Source organism: Morchella sextelata (genome assembly GCF_020137385.1).
Source record: "Morchella sextelata strain SCLS chromosome Unknown scls_19, whole genome shotgun sequence".
NCBI lineage: Eukaryota > Fungi > Ascomycota > Pezizomycetes > Pezizales > Morchellaceae > Morchella > Morchella sextelata.
In genome coordinates, this window is record NW_025408634.1 from 1,005,002 (window position 1) to 1,024,329 (window position 19,328).

Here is a 19,328-nt window from a genome sequence, read left to right on the forward strand (position 1 = left end):
CGGAAAAACCCCTAGTGGCCTCGTTGTGCCAGGGTCCAGCTTTAAAAAGCTGGGGAAACCTCTCAACTCAGCTTAGCGGGCTTCGAGCCGAGATCTTTAAACCCTGTCGATAAGCTCGCATTAATCAGCCACGGGTCTCTATATTCGGTCCCCAGAGTCGAAGCTCTGAATGGCCTCGTTGCCAGTGAGGGTCCTATAGGACTGATATCCCCTAACCCTAGTGCTTCCCGTCTTTTCTCCTCCCTTCTGTCCGTTCTATCCCCACTTCTATCCTCCTTCACCTCCTCTTCATCCCCTTTCATCTATCTATATTAACCCCACTATTCCCCTCGTCCCACACCCCGTTAATCAATCTTCCCTCCCTATCTTGCTATCTTCCATCCTCTAGCTTTCTAGAGATAATTATACCCCCCCTCATCAGCCTAGAACATCAAAGATGGCATCAGCAGCTCGCACTATCACTCGGCTCGCCCCGAAGAACATCTCCTTCACACCCCTCCGAAGGAATCTTACAACCGCCTCACATGCCCGACCATCAACAAAGATAGCCTCTCCTATCAGGCAGGCACCCCGCCGAGGCTATGCCTCGGAAGCTCCTGGCGGTGGTAGCGGAAGGGGTGTCTTTGTTGGATTGACTCTTGCCGCCCTCGGTGGTGCGGGGTACTACCTCTACTCTACCGACCAGCTATCAGCTATCACCGGATTGGCCGGTGGCAAGTCAAGCACAAAGCCTCCAGGCCCCTTCCAGCCCACCAAGGAGGACTACCAGAAGGTTTACAACGATGTTGCAGAGCTCTTGGACAGCAATGATGAATACGACGATGGCTCTTACGGCCCAGTAAGTTTTCTTTGAACTCAATTGGCAAATGAGATGGTTTTAAGGGCTTTTGTGGCTGACTGTTTCACCAATCAGGTCCTTGTTCGTCTCGGATGGCACGCCTCTGGAACCTACGACAAAGAGACCAAGACAGGTGGCTCCAACGGTGCCACCATGCGATTTGCCCCCGAGTCTGATCATGGGGCCAATGCGGGGTTGAGGACTGCTCGTGATGTTCTAGAGAAAGTCAAGGACAAGCACCCATGGATCAGCTACTCTGATCTGTGGACCCTTGCAGCTGTTGCTGCCATTCAGGAGATGGGTGGACCTAAGATCCCATGGAGGCCCGGACGTAACGACAGGGACGTTGCCGCTTGCACTCCTGATGGTCGTCTTCCCGATGCTTCCAAGGAGCAGAGGCATTTGAGGGATATCTTCTACCGCATGGGCTTCAATGACCAAGAGATTGTGGCACTTTCCGGTGCCCACGCTCTTGGTCGATGCCACACTGACCGATCAGGATTCGATGGTGAGTTATTTTTTCTTATCTGTTGTAAACAGAATTCTTAATCGGGTTACTAATATCTATCAGGACCATGGACATTCTCTCCTACTGTCTTCACCAACGACTTCTACAAGCTCCTTATTGAGGAGAAGTGGTCATGGAAGAAGTGGAACGGTCCCAAGCAGTTCGAGGACGTTTCCAGCAAGTCCCTCATGATGTTGCCCACAGACATGGCCCTTATCAAGGACAAGGTCTTCCGTAAGCACGTTGAGGCATACGCCAAGGACAACGAACTCTTCTTCAAGGACTTTGCAGATGTTTTTGCAAGGTTGTTGGAGTTGGGAGTGCCCTTCAAGCAGGAGGAGAAATTCGTCTTTAAGGCCACCACCGATTAAAGTATGAGTATTGATCGAGGGGATGGGAAGATCGAGTGCGATGGTACCATTTTGGGGCATTCTGCGACTAGGGTGATTGTTGCGATACCACTGCCAGCGTATGGTTTTTTGTATTTTGCGTAATATCCATGGCGTCATGTTTTTTGTTCTTATTTTTCGCTGGAACCTAGAGTGTTTAGCGAAGGGATCCTAGTTTTTTTTTTTCCTTTTTTTTTTTTCCTGCATATAATTAGTTGAGAATTAAGACTGGTTACTATGATCATATTGTTCCCCAATTGTAACTATTGGAATCATCTACTCGGAATCTACTCTGCCTATCGGGATTCTCGGTTATTCTCGGTCAAGTTGCTTAAGTTCTGTTCGATGTGTTGCATCTGCAAAATTAAAAATAAAGCAGACACTGTGTTCTAAATGAAGCCCATCAAACCCCTGCACCCTATATTTTGTGATGCCTCCCGCGTATGGTGCATGCCGCCGTTGTGCCTGGGCTCCATCTCCGCGGGGGCCATGGGGACCGCCCGATTGTCTATAATATCACGAAGATATTAAAGGGCAGTTGGAGTGCGGGGTACAGTTATGCAGCGCCCCCCCGAGGGCACACAAGCCAATGTTATCTGTGGCTTTTGCAATCAAGCTTTGTGATGCTGCTGCAGGGTCGGATGGCGGAATCATAGGCTATCACTCACGTGGAGCGAGGGTTAGTGGCATGCAAGGAGAGAGCTTGCAATTGGGTGGTAGCGTGCATCCTGGAGAACCTGTGAGATAGTGGGGGGGGAGGTGAAGTGAGCATGAGCATGAGATGAGGGGTCTAGATGGAGGTGGGGGCGCTCAGAGATATATTATAGCTCTGGTTTTAATATACACCTCTCGCTTTGGTGCGTGTGGCCGTGGGCGAGGAGATGGCCTTGGCAGTATACGTATAGATTTATATATGTATAATTCCCCTAGATGACGCGAGTCGGTTTCGGCTTCCCGTTCGACACGTGCGGGAGGCCTAAGATCTAGAGCATCTCTTCTATCACCCCACCACCCCGCCACCAGCTGTACCGCGGTCCAGCATCATACATCAACCCCTCCAGCTATATCACCAGCGCCCCGTCGTCACTCCGTCCATGAGCCATCACCTTTGTCCCCCAAACTGGCTGCTTGCTGACGTCTAGTCTGGTCGAAACGCAGCTCATCGACGCTTACTCGGGGTTCTCGATGATTTACCTAATCCAAACCTCCACCCCGGACCCCGCCTTCGGAGATCATCCTCGGGTTACCGATTACTTGTTGACGTCTATAGACAATTTAGTTCCTCCGGGTCCGCTCGGAAGGTTATCTACCCCGCCAAACACCCCCACCAACCCACATCAACGCCTCCACCAAACTGGAAAGACCGGAAGGATCCGTAACACTGGTGGATCAACTACACGCATTGCCCCGGCTACGTTCGGAGGTGTTGAGGGAGGCGGAAGCAGGGGAAAGCATCAGAAATATTTTATCATGTTTCGTGGTAGTGTGTACCCCTGTCAGAAATATTCACCGAGTGATATTTCGTGATTGATGATATTCAAGCCACCACACTATCACCGAGCCGGCTACCTCTCTCATAGCGGTCCACCTCGTGGGGCATACTAGCCCAGGTTCTGCTTCTGCTGTTTGTTTACCGAGGTAGTCAGGACCGATTCCCTCCGGGTGGTAATGGACGTGTGGGAAAATATTTAGCGGATGCATGTATGGCGAGATCCTGCATGAGATTTAGCATTTGCATTCATAGAGATGATTCATGGCTATGTCATCATCCATGGAAGGCAGCCAGCTACTTACTCCCCCAGGTCTTGTCCGCCCAGGTCTGGGTCTTGTCCGCCCAGGTCTGGGCCCTGGCTCATGCTTTGAGACTTTTGCGAAGGCCGAGCATCAATGATACAGAGAATCGGTGAAAAATATGACAATGGATGGACGGCATGCCTAACCAAAAAATACTCTGTCCATGATAAGTTCCGAACCGGGGAGAGCTTCCACGCTGGTCAATTTGGTACTCTGATATCAACTAAGTTGGCCAATGACGTACAGGGCTAAAGGATTGATCTGTTTATGGGTTTGACGCCGTCTCCGCCGTTGCTAATTGATTGAAAAGGACAAAAAGGAGTGTTACCTATATGGTGCCCTAAGAAGATGAATACGAAGTGCCTAGAACAACCGCAGTATCAAACTCCCCCTATATGTATAATTCTGCTCGTCAATTAAAAAAGAAGAAGTACGTCAAGAGCCCCCACCTGGGGGCCAAAGTTGCTAATGGCTCGCAGCTATGGTACTGAGTCTTACCACTATCCCATCGACTGTAAAAACCGTTTTGTGGTTCAACCGTGTACCGAATTATTTATCATGTTTCCGCAACTGGCAACCACACATGAAAAAAAAAAAAAATATCATTATGAGATATAACTATATCAAACTCGCCCGAATGCGCTTACAGTCGATGGGATACCGCTGGACCATCCAACCCACACTGACAGGTGTTCTTTTGGTAGTGTTGACTTCATATTCATCCGCTCTCAGTTTACGCTAGCTTTGCAATACTTTATGGGAGAACCCGGAGCTGGAACGTGCTCTACACTAACGCACCTCTACATTGTACCACTTGCAGATCCATGTTAATGACGTTTATCATCGTTTTTGTTCTCTTATATTTACATAATTTAGGGTTGTGTCAATACAAAATCTCATTTTATCCCCAAGACCCACTACTATCGCTCCAGAAGACAAGAAAATAAACAGATTACCCATATATTCTCCTCTTAAGTCCATGTAGCTTCGTTATTTTGGGCGTCCCGGGTAATTTTTTGAAATGCTCTCCTCCGTCTACTTTGATGTTGCTGCAAGCACCCATTTTTCATAAATTTCTTGTGTATCTTCATGTATCTACATGTAGTTATATTATTAGTACCGGAATTTCTCTATAACAATAATATACCCACTCTTTTAAGCTCGCGCTTTTCCACGCCTTGAATCCTCCCGATCTCGATTATCATTTTTTAATTACATAGTTCCGATGTCTTGTTTTCTGTTACCTAAAGTCTAACGAACGGGTTGGATTATGTACCGAGGGATTCATTGCCCTATTTCTTTACGGAGGCTTCATTGATAATATGATCTGGCAGACACCTCCCCGACCCGCTGTTACGGGGCTCTCGGCACAGTTTACCACATTCACTCCGTTTGTCAGCGGGACTCTCCCTTCGTCACCGGTGGATAACATCCGGTCAACAGAGCCGAACACCGCCCGTAACACCGCAGCCGAGTGATATCCTATGCTCCGTGACCATCACCACCCACGCCAAGAACAAACCCCCAAACACCACCGTCCGGCCAAATCACCAAACATTTCTTTTCTTATCTGGCCGCTCTCTACACAGTCAGAGTTTGAATCAGAAATATCCCATCTCACTTTTAGTCACAAGCTGGTACCTAAAGCAACCAGAACATTCCACCACTACCAACCACCCCCGATAACGAGATAGGTACACCCGATTATCAACATCCCGCTGACACTATCATTACCCCCCCCCCCCCCCCCCCCTCTCGATTACTAACCATGTGGCGATCATCCTCCTCCAAAGCACTAGTACACACCTAGAGTAGATATCATAGGTCTTGTGGGCCCATGGGTGCTGACCAGCCTCGCCTCGCCTCGCCTCGTGGGCCAGGCACAACAAGAACGTCATCGCTGGACCCCAGCGTCTCCAGCGTTTGTTTAATTCACGTCACGAACCAGACGGACTGAGTGGCTTCGGAAGGGCCTATGGAGGGTGTTTTGTATGTATGGTATGGTTGGACAAACTACATCATAGCTATGCGACTCGCAGCAAGAAACCAGGTTATTGTGTCGAATGGGAGTGAGTGGTGGTGTTGTTTCCTGGTCGACGGATTCAGGAACATACAATAATATACATAGAGCTGCTCATGCTCAGAAACCCCCCAATAAGCCTGTGTAGAAGTGTAAAAGGGTGCTCATGATCTACGCCCGCCCGCTTTTGCTTACATTCCAGATCACACCATATACGCCATCCCAACTACTCTATCGATGATCTCCAAACTTTCCCCATCATCTCGCCCACCGTTTTCCCGTGACATGACACTCTCTGTAGAGTTGGTACTCTAGATCTACTTACTTCCAGGCTCCCCGGTTCCCCCAGCTACCAAACACCTCTCACACACGCAGCGACTGCAAACGCCCAAAAGCCAGGATCCCAGTTCTTGGCTGTTTGCTCTGTTTGTTCCTTATGAAGTCATCGTGCCGCGCCGGTAGTTGCATGTTGGTTGCTCCTTAATATTGCTCAGGACCTTTCAAGCCTCAAGCCTTGGCAAGAGAGGAGCTTATTCATCTGACCAAGACAGAGACAGCTTCCCCCACACACACACCAAGCTGTCATGCTAGTTCCTTCCCGTCCTGCACAGCGCCCACATCTGACAAGGTTGCTGGGCAGTGCTAGAGCGCTCCAAGAGATGCTAGAAGGTGCAGGGGGTCAGGTACTCAAGGTAGAGTACATACATAGAGCACGGTACTTTCAGCTTTGCGCACTCTACCTATCTAGACCAAGTACACAACCTGCCCAGATACATCCTCCTGCTCTTTGTTTTTGTAACGGTGGTCACTGGTCAGTTGACATGTCAACGGGGTTCGTGGCCACCGTCGCGGTTGAGAAGGGTTATGTACTTTATTAAAATACCTGCGCAGAAAAAAACCAGGTCACGTTGCCTCGAGACAGCAGGGAAGGGCTTGTCTCAGTACGTAACAAAAAAGGAAGTAGAGTACCTGCCTGGAATAATTTCCGCCCCCACTTTAGGTACCCTACGAGTCTACAAGTCCCCCGCTTGTTGTTACTGCTGCCTGAGACTGGGCTGGCCGGGACGACGGGGAACACATATTTAAGCAACCCTTGTTTTTGTTATCATATATCTTTAATAGCCATATACACTGAATATGCGCCCCCGTTATAGAAACAAGAACCAAGAAGAGATATGTAGAGAGAACAGCTAACTACTCCATACCCATGCATGACCCTTATTCGAAGAAAGCAAGAAAAGACGGAAATAATGAAAACGGAAATAAAAACACAAATTCCTCTGTAAAGGTGAAAAATCAAGACGCCGCCATAATATTCGTACACCAATTCAAAAAAAAAAAAAAAAAAAAAAAAAAAAAAAAAAAAAAAAAAAAAAAGTAGAGAAGAGAAAAGTAATTCAAAACCGCCCCGTACCCCTTCCCGCAGAGACCTGACTAGAAGAATATAAGAACAAAACATCTCAAAAGAAATTTAACAGAATAAGTTTGAATCAAAAATAAGTCTGCCACACTAAAAATTTCTCAGTTGAGAATCGCCCGCTGCCTGCTCCTAGTATGCGGTACCCTTGAAGAAAAGAATTGTAAAAGACAAAACGCCATAGAAGCACAAACCACACCTTTCCGAGAGCCTCCGGAAAGTGAAAAGGTACCAGCTCGAAAGAGTGCTGCTTGAAATGAAACCCAGACCCTTGAAAACAAACACAATAGAAAGAATGAAAGGAGGACGAAAGGAGAAAAACAAAAATAAACTTGTGGTCGACAGCTTATAGCCAACTACTCGCTCACAATCTCTGAATATTCATGAGAGGCAAACGTAAGGATAAAAATAATAATCTCGACTGGGGATTATTTCGGAGACATCCCCATCCCCAAACCCATGACCGGAGACATGGAGGGTAGATGCGGAGAGCCGTGGTTGGAGTGGATGGACTGAATTCCAGAAGATCGTTTCGACATAATCATTGCAGACTTCTTCTTCAAACAACCAAGTCTGACACGAATGCTTTCCATGTCTACAAAGGATTAGAACTGGCTTATAGTAAAGGCATCGAAACTAAGGAGAAAACACTCACACTTCTCTACGATTCGCCTATCTTCCTCCTCCATCTGTCCGCAATCCGCCTCATTCTCACTGGAATCTCTTTCCAAAACAGCTTCCAGCATCCGGATTGAAGTGACATAAGCCACCTCACACCCATTGAGATCCTCTCCGATCAATTCATTGACGGCTGCCGCATTACTCATCTCGAGAGCGCGGTCATACATCAATTTCTCGGCAGTCACTCCAGGAGTAACTGCTACATTCTCCGTACCCGCACCCATGTCATCGTTATCTGGGTTGTTTCTTGGGTGACTTGGATGACTTCTCGGCAACTCCTTTTGTGCGTTCATCAATTTGATACGAACAAACTCAGCCTTTTCCAAAACTTCGTTGAATCGCTCTCGGACCCATAGAACGACACTGCTGACTCGGGCGCTAGCCATTTGAGCAGCTGGGCTCATCGATCCAGGTCGTGAGTTTGATGTAGACCACCAAGTGCTTGCAAATTCCATAGCCTTTGACAGCAATCCAAGTGCCTTCACGTACAAGACCAATGCCTCTTCGGCGAGCTGGACAACTGCATCTGGAGTTAGGTGCATGTCGCTGCTTCCCGGAGACGATTCGCCTCCAAACCCTAACTCTCCAGCACTGCCCGATGAAGGTAGCAATCCAAGCCCACGAGGTGCTGAAGGAGCCGACGGCACCAACTGTGCCCATTTGACTTCTGCGAAGTTGTACACAACGTCACTCCTACTCGCAGCATCTTCAATAGTTTGAATAGCCATCATATCATCTTCCGCGAGACCGCCAGCATTGCTGAGCATAACCATACTCCCGGGATTGTGTTGCGGGGGATATCCTGATTGCATGTTTGGTGGGCTCTGATTTGGTGGTGAGACACTGACGCCAAAAAGACGGGCATTGGCGATTTCTAATGCCTTTGCTAGTGTTGACCTCCCTGGCGAAGATCCATAACGTCGGTCATAGGACCCCTTAGAGTGAGATTGAACTTCAGGGCGTCGGCTGGTCACCGCAATAGCCCTCGAAGGCGTGGCCTGGTATCCACCAGGGATTCTACGTGACAGAGCGCTTGATGAGGGTGATGGTGTAGTTCGACCAGTTCCCCTAGTTGCAATCTCATCGGCAAAAGAGTTAACCTGTACATATTGTTTGTCGATGAAAACGTAGTCCTCCTTCTCTCCCTGCTCTTCTTCAACTGGTCGCATATCCCTACCACTTGGGGAGCGCTGGGAGTACCTGTCTCTGACTGGTTCTCCTCGCTCAATTCGTTCAACTCGTTCACCTCTTTGCACCAATAGTGAGCTACCAGGTGATGGATCTGTGCCTCTGCTCTGAACCCTCTCCATAGGCACAGCACCAGTATCTCTACCTGAATTCCACCCTTGCCTAGCTGGTGCAGTTGAATGATTTGTAAGTGAAGGGCGAGACTGTGGCCGTTCAAAAGCTGGTGATGATGGTCCAGCGGAAGGAATTTGTGTAGTGAGCCTTCGCTCAACCAATCGTGGTGAGGCCCCGGATGGGCTAAGGGTTGCAAAAGGCAAGGCGGATGACTCTACAGCTGTCCTAGTCCTTGGAGACGGTGGAATGTAGTGATGATCCGGTGCACTTCTTCCTGTCCCTTCTCGGTCGGCTTCAAGTGCCCTCTCGTCACGCGGTGTTCGCAGTGATGGGCTTCTCCTCATTGGCATTGCTTCGGTTCTGATAGCAGCCAAGCTACTTCTGGGTCTTATCGCCACCTCTGATACTAAGGGTGCCGGTGCACTTACAGCGGCACCAGGGATTTCATTTCGAACCACAGGGTGATCAAAAAACTCTTGAAATGACATCCTCTCAAGTGGGTTCCTCTTCAATAAACTGCGTACCAACCCTCGAATATCATCACTTGCTATACATTCTCTAGGGAAATCGATTTTATCATTTCGAGCCTCGATCTTCCTGAGCAAATCGACATGGTTGGGGGCACGGAAAGGCGGCCTTCCCGCGATCATTTCATAAAGAACTGTTCCGACAGACCAAAGATCCGCAGTGGCGTCGTACTTCTCGTATCGGAGGATTTCTGGTGCCATATAGAGTGGAGATCCGCAAAGAGTTTCTGCCATGGAAGTGGCAGGCAGAACTCTCGCAAACCCAAAATCTGCGAGCTTCAAGATGGGCAATGATGGGAGACCAACAAGAGCACGCGATCCTTCCAAGGGAAAAGGGTTTTCGGGGATATGTCCGTCCCAGCCTGGTGGTGGATCTAATAAGAGATTCTGGGGTTTCACGTCCCGATGAACCAGTCCGTCCTTCCTCAAGTACTCGAGCGCGCTCGCCAGTTGCTTCAAGAAATGTCTTACAACAACCTCGTGGAGTCCACTTCCCGGAACGGGCGGATAATCCTGCATTAGGCCTTCTAAGCAGGGGTGTATTTGATCTAAACGCTCTCTCTTCTTGATGATATGCGAAAGATCACCAACAGAGCAATATTCCATGATGAGATGGATGTACTTGTCAGTTTTCTTGCAGTCTGTGAGAGCTACAATGTGGGGGTGGTTTAGCTTCTTGAGAATTTGAATTTCTGATTCAAGATTCTCGAGGAGCTTTCGATTGAGCTTGGCTCTCTGAACGACTTTGATAGCGGCGATAGACTTATTTTTCTGTGTATCAGAAACAAACATTAGCCGTGTGGACCAATCATATAAATGCATCGTGAAAAAGCACGGGTTTTAAACGGGTCCAAAGCGAGCGGAGCCGCAAAGTTTATTTTCGAATGAGAGTTTCACGAATAGGATGAGGATGGCCAGCGAAGCAGCACAATCGAGGGTAGCGACAGCTCTTCACCATCGTCAGGGTGCATTGCAGGGTATCGAGAAGAGCACCAAAAAGTAAAACAGAAAACACCAACAAAACATACCGTATTGTGTGCCTTAAACACAACTGCGAATGATCCTCTACCAATTTCTGTACCTATTCTGTAATTTCCAACTTGCGTGTTCTCCACTGGTCCTCCTCCAGCAGATGATCGAGAAGCCATGGCTACAAAAAGCTCGGAGCTGGGGTATCGAGCCTAGATTCGAGACGATGTTTGAAGGGAGGAAGTAAATATTTTCCAAAGCTGCTACCGGGCTGGCGATGCTGTGGCAAATGTTGAAATGGTGGTGTTGCCTTTATGTGTCATACATACGACGGTCGAGCGACAGTCCTATCAAGTGTATGGGGAGACTATGCTAGCTAACAGTAGAAGACGCGCGGGACAAAAGGCGTTGTTCTAAACAGAAATGCGATAAGTGAATGGATAGACACAATATGGTCTAACGAGTAGAGTGTGTATTGAGAAGAAGGGTGTGTTGAACGAGAGATCCTGTGAGCGATGGGAACAAGAGAACAAGAGCTAGCTAGCTCAGGACGATATGTATTGGTAACCGAGATGGTTCGAAGGCGATATTGTGAGAGTGAATGAGATAATAGATGTGAGGAGATGTAGATGGAAAAAGAATATGTAAGTTGAAGTGAGGGAGGTGGTGGAAGAGGAGACAATACTTTCGAAGGGAGGGGGAGGCAGCGGACAAAAGGTGTGAGGAGAGGAGAGGAGGAGTTGAGAGAGGTGAATCACTAAAGGACGATAGTGAACGAGTAGATAGATAGGGAAGCCGCCAAGGTCCACCCGCGACGGCAACACACTCTAGATAGGCCTCCCCACAAAATGTCCGCCCTTGGATCAGGCCTCTCTGCTGTCTATGTATCTACAAGTAGCTCTATCCAACTGTTACGTGTGTGTGCTTCTTGTGGGAGAGGACCTGGCTGAAATGTATCTAGAGCACCTTACACTGCCACTACATAAACATACAGATAGCTACAGCTGTATTGGATGGCTGCACAGGACGGTTTTGTATCTGGCAGTCATAGAGTCATAGGTAACCCACTCAGAAATAAAAGAAACCCCAAGACCACGACTAACGGTCCCAAGACCCTCCCCAAAGACACCCGGCCACACATAAACAAGTAGAGTACGAGAGAGACTGTGCCCTTCTCTCTCCCAAATCCTGCCACCACTTGCTACCAGACCAGACCTACCTAGTCGGAGATTCCCAGATGGTGAGCGTCAACTGGCATATTGCGTCGCAGCTTAACAAACTAGCCGCGTCAGGTATGGTCCAAACGAGTATTCCCCTCTCCGGAAAAGCCAGTGTCTTAGGGAAAGCAGGGTAATTCACCTGCTTCAATCACATAGTTGGACGCCATCCATATCCATATCCATACCCCGTGTGTGATGAAGAGATATCCGTTCTGTGAAGGGCTGTAACTACCAGAAATATGGACATGTACAAGCTATCTGTTTCGACTCGATTGAGCGGTGGTACATGGTTTGTACACTGCAGTAGCATCATGCTGCTGTCGGTGTGCATCCAGGGTGCGTCGGTACTTCCTGGGGTCTAAAGATAACCTCGATAAGAGCCGCCGCCCCCATCACATCACTGACCAGCAAAAGAGTGCCATCCAATCCATTCCTCGTAAAAATTCCAAGAACCGTATGCCCTAAGAGTCCTACATTCTGCAAGTCCCTCAAGCGAGACTGAAATCCGAGTCCTGAGGATCCTTCCACGTTCGGCTTATTCCTGCAGGTTCCTCGCGACATGCGGGCCTGTTTCAGACACAAAAATCATAGTTACAATGTCATGTAGCCCAGGTCCTAGGAGTGAGGTTTACGTTTTGCTCGAAGGCGGAGGAGGCAGAAAGGGCAATTCATCACCCCTAGGGTAGTGAACGCATCAGGGCCTCTATGATTGGCCAGTGTGACTTGAGGTACATACCTCAAAAAACGTGGGATCAACTGTGGTCTTGTGCTCTTTCTGTGGGGAGAACAAACGAAAAAAGAACCCATAGCCCCGTTATCCGAAAGTTTAAGCCTAACTATCCTGGAGACTTTAAAACGTCCAAATTTCGCTCAGTCTCACACGTTATCAGATCATCTAATCTTCAATGTTACTTCCACCCCCTTGACCACTGCACTCTCCTCTTCGGAAACTTATGATGTGCTTTTTTGCCTGTCTGAGCTTCCCCGGACTTCTTGCTTCCGCGGCGATAAATCATGGCTTTAACATTGGTTTGACTGATGATGACATATTGACCCCCCATATCGTAAACAACACTTGGCCGCTTCGTCAAATTAGACATTCGGAGAAGGCTTCCTCAAAGAATAATAAAAAAATTCATAGGCATCCATGATCCATCCCTCTCTCCCCCGCAAATTGCACAGGATTACTCATACTTCCAACACACTTGCAGTACTGTGTGCTTTTGTATTATGATTCACAGCATGTTACCAGCGATCTATGAGCACCCCTTGGAGATATCGAGGCACCCACAGGCCAGTGGAATAAATACTTACCTGTAGGTACGTCGTAAATGTGATCGATCCACTGCCCGCTGCTACCTAACAACAACAGCAATGCCACAATTATTGACCACGGCAGAGGCCCACAGTCAGGTAGGTTAGCTAGTCATTTTTTTGTCTCCTCAATTAACGAGGATAGACGATTAGCCCCGTTGGAGGTGATTACTACATACCTGAAGCAACCACCGATACATGGTTTCTAGCTAGGGGAGATCAGACGGCCAACCACTTCTTATGATATGCGGTCCTGTGAGCAGGAGCAGAAACAGCTGTCTTCGACTTACCGGTACTGACTGTGACTGAGCTTGACTTGGACCGCGCCGCGGATGCCCAGTGAATAAATCCATCAGTCAATTGCGATTGAGACTACATCAACACAGCCGTCCCGTGCTTCTTTCTCATAAAGCTCAAAGCGAACCAAACGGACTGCCGTATGGAGCTTGGTTTTACATGTCACCATCGACAACAAGCGACGAAAGTGTCGATAAAATCAACATCGAATCACATCCTCCATTTTGAGCTGCATCTTTAGGCCGTGTATGCTCCGCATGGAGCTAGTAGTCCCATCATATCCCCACTGTGTTTCAGGATGTCCTAAACTCCAAGCAACTAAAACTAATAACGGATTCCGATGAGGCGTTATTCACGCGGGGAACGGGTGTTTGCAGAAACCAAGGAACTAAGCAATAATCATGTGCAGCTAAGTTTCTATCGGTTTGGTATGGCATTTCTAGCGATTAAAACGATTAAAACGATTAAAACGTCGGCGCTGTTGTCCAAGATAGTTATAGACTGGAATTCCCGAGAACTCGGTAAATCGGTTCGGCCGGTCGGCCCTTAAGCTGTATTTCGGATGAATAAGGCACAATCCTTGGTGGAATCAAACGGACGAGGAGGCGTTCCAGAAGCAGTCGGTTGGAAGAATAATAAATATTAAATTGCGTCTTGAATGTAACCGCGGGCCGAATCACGATCCTGATATCAGCTGGCGATTGTTGCCTGCATGAGAAGTCCAAGCTTTGTTCCTTTATCTACCCTGTATCCTCGTCCCTTATCTCTGGCAGCCAAATGAGGGTTCAACTGTTCAACGTCAGCGCCAAAAATATCTCGGATACTGCTTCTCCTGCTTCTCTTCTGGCAGAGACATGCCTTTACTCCGTACCACGACCTCGGATCCTGATATCTACTCTAGCAATTCCTAATATATATGCCTTGAGGCGCGCCCCTTCGCCCACCCCTTTCTTTTTTTGAAAGTTCATTTCTTACTGAGAGAACTCCGAAAGCACCCGTTTCCGAAAGAGGGCGGACCAGATAACCAATCTGTGCTCGCCCATATGCCCCATCGTCCGTTCCTCGGATACTCGCATTGAGTAAAGGCGTGTGGCGCTGTTAACAGCCTACTTTAAATCATGATATCGGGTGCGTACATTTGTGGACGTATGATACCTATCATCTGAAAGAAATCGTATCTCCTGAAGGGTGGTTCATATCGTCTATCTACTGGTCATCTCCTGGGGAAAGCAGTCGCTTCGGTGATCGTGAATCTCATCTTGATAAATAACCTTCCACTCGGTATCAATTTCAAATTACCTATACCTACACACGCTAGTTGCCTCCCGAGAACTGTTCGGTTGGCCACTTGATAGGAGATTCCCCTGCCTGCAAGATGCCTATTTTGTTTTCAATATTAGAGTCATAATATTACATGTGGTGACCTTTTTTGACTTCCCTTTGTTCGGCGCGCGCACATATATCAAATCACAAAGGACACCGAGGCCAACGGTCCTTTGTTATCCGTTTTGATTTCCCTATCTACTCTACCAAAACATTGGAATTCCATTCCAGACTGCGACGCAATGATAACCTTTGCATAAACAAGGGCAAGGGTTATCATTCCTCGTAAATTAGTTTTCCCTGCATATTCTCAAACATTAGGGCAAAGCCTAACCTGAGTATGAGGCACGCGGACACTTTTGTATGTAAATCGAAAATCCAGCGCAGAAATCTAGAAGGTCCTTATCCTGGGACTGCAGATGTACTCTATGCGAGCGCATAGCATCTACTCTATTCTGAGTACTCTACATATACGTGGCCATATCTGCGGCCACGCATGTGGAGGGTGTGGCTGGATCCATTGCGAGCCACATAGACGGTCCGGTCGTAGATAAGGAACCCCATTAATTGCATGTATGAAGAGTGGGGTAAGGCTAGGGGAAACGAAACATTCCTACAATCCGGGGTGAAGTGTACTGCGATGAGGGGGAGATGTCACGTATGTAGGTTATTCAGGCTCTTTTGCGGACACGACGTCGAGTGATTGTTTATGAAACAAGCGCAGTCAATCACTGATAGGATATTCTACCGACCCCACTAGACTCGGCCGTGAGACTCAGCCATGCCTGGGAACGCATGAGATGAACCCTCTCTATCTAGCTACTCGACGACCTAGTACTGGTACCCCACTGGAGTCCTATTGTTTGCTCACTGCAGAATGGTGAAGTGGCAGTAATAGTCAGTCGTCAGCCTAGTTCAGTCATCCCCACCACCATCATCATGGGATTGGGTACAACCACTGTACTACCGGATGATTAGTTAATCCGGAATACTAGTAAAGGTAACTCTACTGTCTCTCTTTGGTTCAATTGCGAAGTCTGCTGCTCTACTCAACCCATTAACTACTCATGCGCCGAGAGATATGCAGAAGCTCATTACGCCATTGATCAACCAGAGTACCTCAAGCGACAAAAGATTCGACCGGGTATGGTATGGTCTTTGTGTTGCGCACCATGTAATCCCATGCCATGCGGGTGGGACCATCCACTGCATAACTTCTCCGCAAAAATAACATTCCACTGAATTCATGAAGATCTGGCTGGCGAAACACATAGAGGTGAAACGATATTATAGCCGGGGGTTTTACGTTTTCTTGCTAGGGTGGTGATTCTTCCGAACACCTGCGAGTGTCATGAAACCCGCACCCGACGACGTCACTGGAAAGCACAGTCCTCTCTCCCCCCCTCTCCTTCCGGAAGAGAGGAGGGGGGGCGAAGGAATCATAGCCTGAATAATCATATACGTTTCTTGCACTTTTCGCGCGGATCGCAGAGCGGGCCTGCATAGGGCAGTTTCTTTCAAGGGACGGGGTAACTACTTGTGCTAAGCGGACTGGTTTATATGTGAGTATTCCGCCTAAGAATAAATGAGGCGGGCGGAGATGACAGAGTTGTGTGTGGTCTGACGGTTTGTAGTCATGAGCTGTCACTCGGTAACGGGTCTTCCTGGTGGGTATTTGGTTTCTAAGAAGTCAGTGGAGGTCCTTTGCCTATAAGCAGCGGGTGAAGCGGTCAACGGGAATTTGGAGTACATCATGTGGGATATCGCTGGCTGCGAATTGATCCGTTACTGGGCTCTGGGGGAATTGGCGCCATGTAAAGTTGGAGCTGGCTCTAAAGGAAAAAGGTTCAAAGCAGAAACCTGATACATATCTAGAGTTGGTTAGAAACCCTAGGATAGGGTAGAAAGCCATCTCTCCATAAATCGGGCGTCCAATGAGCTTACTCGAGCTATATTTATACCAGTACGTGTAGGCCAGCGAAGCTCGGTATTTTACTATGATTTGGACTGAGTCGGATAGAGGTACATACAAACATATACACTTCAACTTGACTGGACTTTGTGAGACACGTGCACTGTTTCAGTGAATCAAACTTTTTAAGGTTTGCTAGACAGCGCCCGGAATTCGATAGGCGATCCTGAAAGATTAATTGCTCTGGGCGGGCCCGTCGCGCACGCCGCACCCATCAACAACAGCCTGGCCCGGCCGGAGGGAGTATACCGACATATGATTGTCTAGACTAGATCAAAATTCCGGGCATTGTGGTAACCTGGAAATAGGGATGAGCTTAATGCGTGCATCAGAATTATCGCAAAAGTCTCCTGTGCGCTAGCTAGCTAGCTGCAGTCTGGATTTTCACGTAGTTTCAATAGCTGTACCACAGCTCCTCCCGACCCTCCGCACCGCTCGTGAGACGCAAGTCTCCTTGCTCTGGAGCAGCTATTTCTGATGCGTTTACCGCGGCCTTCATCGCATGGCCCGCCGGAGTATGAATGCGGCGGTGCGGCAGCAGCTAGTGTTTGGGCTGGCCTAAATAGGCGGTCCTCTTCCCGGGTGCTTCGGCCGGTCCGTGTTCGGCGGATGACGCGGGTAGGCAAAAAGATTTAGTTCTTTTTTAAGGTTCTAATGAAACGTGGTTATGAAGGGATCTGGTCAGGCACCCCTAATATATAGTGGTTTGGGCTTATTTGATGAGCGAGCATGAATTATATTTCGCCTACTATACGGGACTTGCCAGTTTGGCAGGTTTATGCAGCCTCTAGAAATAATGAAACCGAAGGGCGCATCTTACTGGGCCGCTATCGCAATGGGTTGGAATCCAATCAATGGAAGCCAAGCATAAAAACCTGTAATTTATCCTCCAGCTCGATCATTGACAGTTGCAACCATCACCTCGAATTTCAGGATAACTAAATGCCAACATTTTGTGGTTTCTGGAAAGTCAAGCGGGGTTTCGCTGTTGGTTATTGAGAGAACGGACAGAACGCAGAACTACGTTTTAGTGAGACACTAATTGGGAGGAAGTCTGCACCAAGGTCTGAGTTTGGTGCCGGTCCAGATAGACAGACCTACCACATCACCTCCTTCGAAGGTCCCAGCAAGCCACATTTAACCCTTGAGACATCCAGAGCGACGAACCGATGGCTATTTCAACTATGTACAGATTTGTCGTCCTGCATTGGCTCAAAGATACGTTCTTGCAGCCGGGCCGGCCCCGGGTGACAGCTACTCCAGATTGTCCGGCCTTTGGTCATAGCCACTAAAAAGAAGGAAAACAAAGAGAGACACCGGACCCGGGGAGCACAAATAACGGCCACGGGATCGAATCATTGGCCATAGGTATGTCAATTGCGATGTCCCAATGCGCGGCGCCCAGATTCATGCTCTGTTGGCACCCTCCCGGTCGATCATTGACAGTTGCGGCGAATGGACAACCCGAATTTCGGCACCGGTACCGGGGGCACATTCTTCGCAAACTCAACCCCAGCTCCTAAACTACTAAATACATGTAGGAAAGAAAAACTCTGGCCCCGCATAAGAACTGAGCTTTCATCTGGAAGAACATGTTACGGAGCTGGCCTGGGCTGGAGTTTACCAATTATTTCCTGTTGCTGGCTAGCTAGCAGCTGCAGCGAGTAAGTGTCTGTTTGTACTGCTCAATTATCAGCAGCCGGCTGATGCATAGGAAAGTGAAATTAGGATCATGGACGGGCTACTATCTGGAATAATAAGCGAGCGGGGGGCCACGGCTGGAACTGTATTTTGAGAGCCGTTAGGCCCGGCAATATCGACTCCTATTTGCGAGCAGGCGGCCCTGCGGTAAGGTGAAGAGATTTGATGTGCGTATACTTGCGGCATCTCCTCAGCCCGTGCACAGGACCCGGGGAAATACATGTATGGTTGCCGCTAGGCCGGAAAGAGTTGTCGGGTTTTACAATATCTCGACGGATACGAACCAAGGGGATACTTTCGACCGGGTGATGGTAAACGTCAGGCCAGCTTGTTGGTTTGGGGCCTGCGGTTTGGCGGCCATTAGCAGCTACATACATACTCGATTTGGACCGGACTCTAGATATAGGCCCAGAATCCTACTTTATGCTGGATACAAAGGCGAAGATGCGAGTTGGCTCCCAATTAATGGGTTTTGGAATACCTACCTCGTTGTGTAAAGCAAACGGAAGAAACCCTAACCCAGATGCAGCTGGTACCCTTTCTGGAAGAAACAGGCTGCTGGGCGTGAGCTACATGTCTTGTGCACGCCTCTTCTCTTGTCGTTAGCTCGTTGAATTCGTGGGGATTGGGGGGAGGGGTGCCGGTGGAGATGCTGCTGCTGCTGGATTGATCATTGCCAGTTAATATTCGCAACGGACATCTCGCTCGATCCCCGAGACCGCTACCAGAGATTACCCTCCGCAAATCAGTTTTTATTCTGGGGGTTAGGGCCGAGATGTGGTAGACAGTAAAGATGCGTAGGAGACCCTAGCCCTGAAAGCTAGGGCCTTTGCATGGTGCCATTAATACTGTTCCTGCGTATTGCTTGATAGCAAGAATCCGAGGTAGCTGGTAGTGGGACTAAGGGGAGGAGGTAAATTGGGGGGGTACTAGGTGCACGCTTCTACGCTGTGGTTTGAGACGGGTGGGCGGGGCTCTGACCGTAATGTGCACCTAACTACATACCTGGGTTGTGGTTGGGCTTCTGCTGGGCCACATGGTCCCGGCTGAGGAAAT

At 48.6% G+C, this 19,328-nt stretch overlaps 3 protein-coding genes across 3 annotated transcripts; 2 read left to right on the plus strand and 1 right to left on the minus strand.

Annotated features, from left to right (window-relative positions):
• Positions 1-436: 436 nt before the first annotated feature.
• On the plus strand, positions 437-1,717 carry H6S33_005156 (uncharacterized protein; the record flags this gene model as incomplete). The annotated part of the gene is made up of 3 exons (XM_044836512.1): positions 437-838; positions 914-1,346; positions 1,410-1,717. 3 exons carry the CDS (start codon positions 437-439, stop codon positions 1,715-1,717), a joined length of 1,143 nt encoding a protein of 380 aa, XP_044690369.1.
• Positions 1,718-7,394: 5,677 nt separating this feature from the next.
• Positions 7,395-10,298, minus strand: H6S33_005157 (uncharacterized protein; the record flags this gene model as incomplete). The annotated part of the gene is made up of 2 exons (XM_044836513.1): positions 7,395-7,561; positions 7,622-10,298. 2 exons carry the CDS (start codon positions 10,296-10,298, stop codon positions 7,395-7,397), a joined length of 2,844 nt encoding a protein of 947 aa, XP_044690370.1.
• A 1,160-nt stretch (positions 10,299-11,458) lies between these two features.
• On the plus strand, positions 11,459-13,147 carry H6S33_005158 (uncharacterized protein; the record flags this gene model as incomplete). The annotated part of the gene is made up of 6 exons (XM_044836514.1): positions 11,459-11,504; positions 11,558-11,795; positions 12,001-12,119; positions 12,959-12,985; positions 13,038-13,078; positions 13,133-13,147. 6 exons carry the CDS (start codon positions 11,459-11,461, stop codon positions 13,145-13,147), a joined length of 486 nt encoding a protein of 161 aa, XP_044690371.1.
• Positions 13,148-19,328: the final 6,181 nt, after the last annotated feature.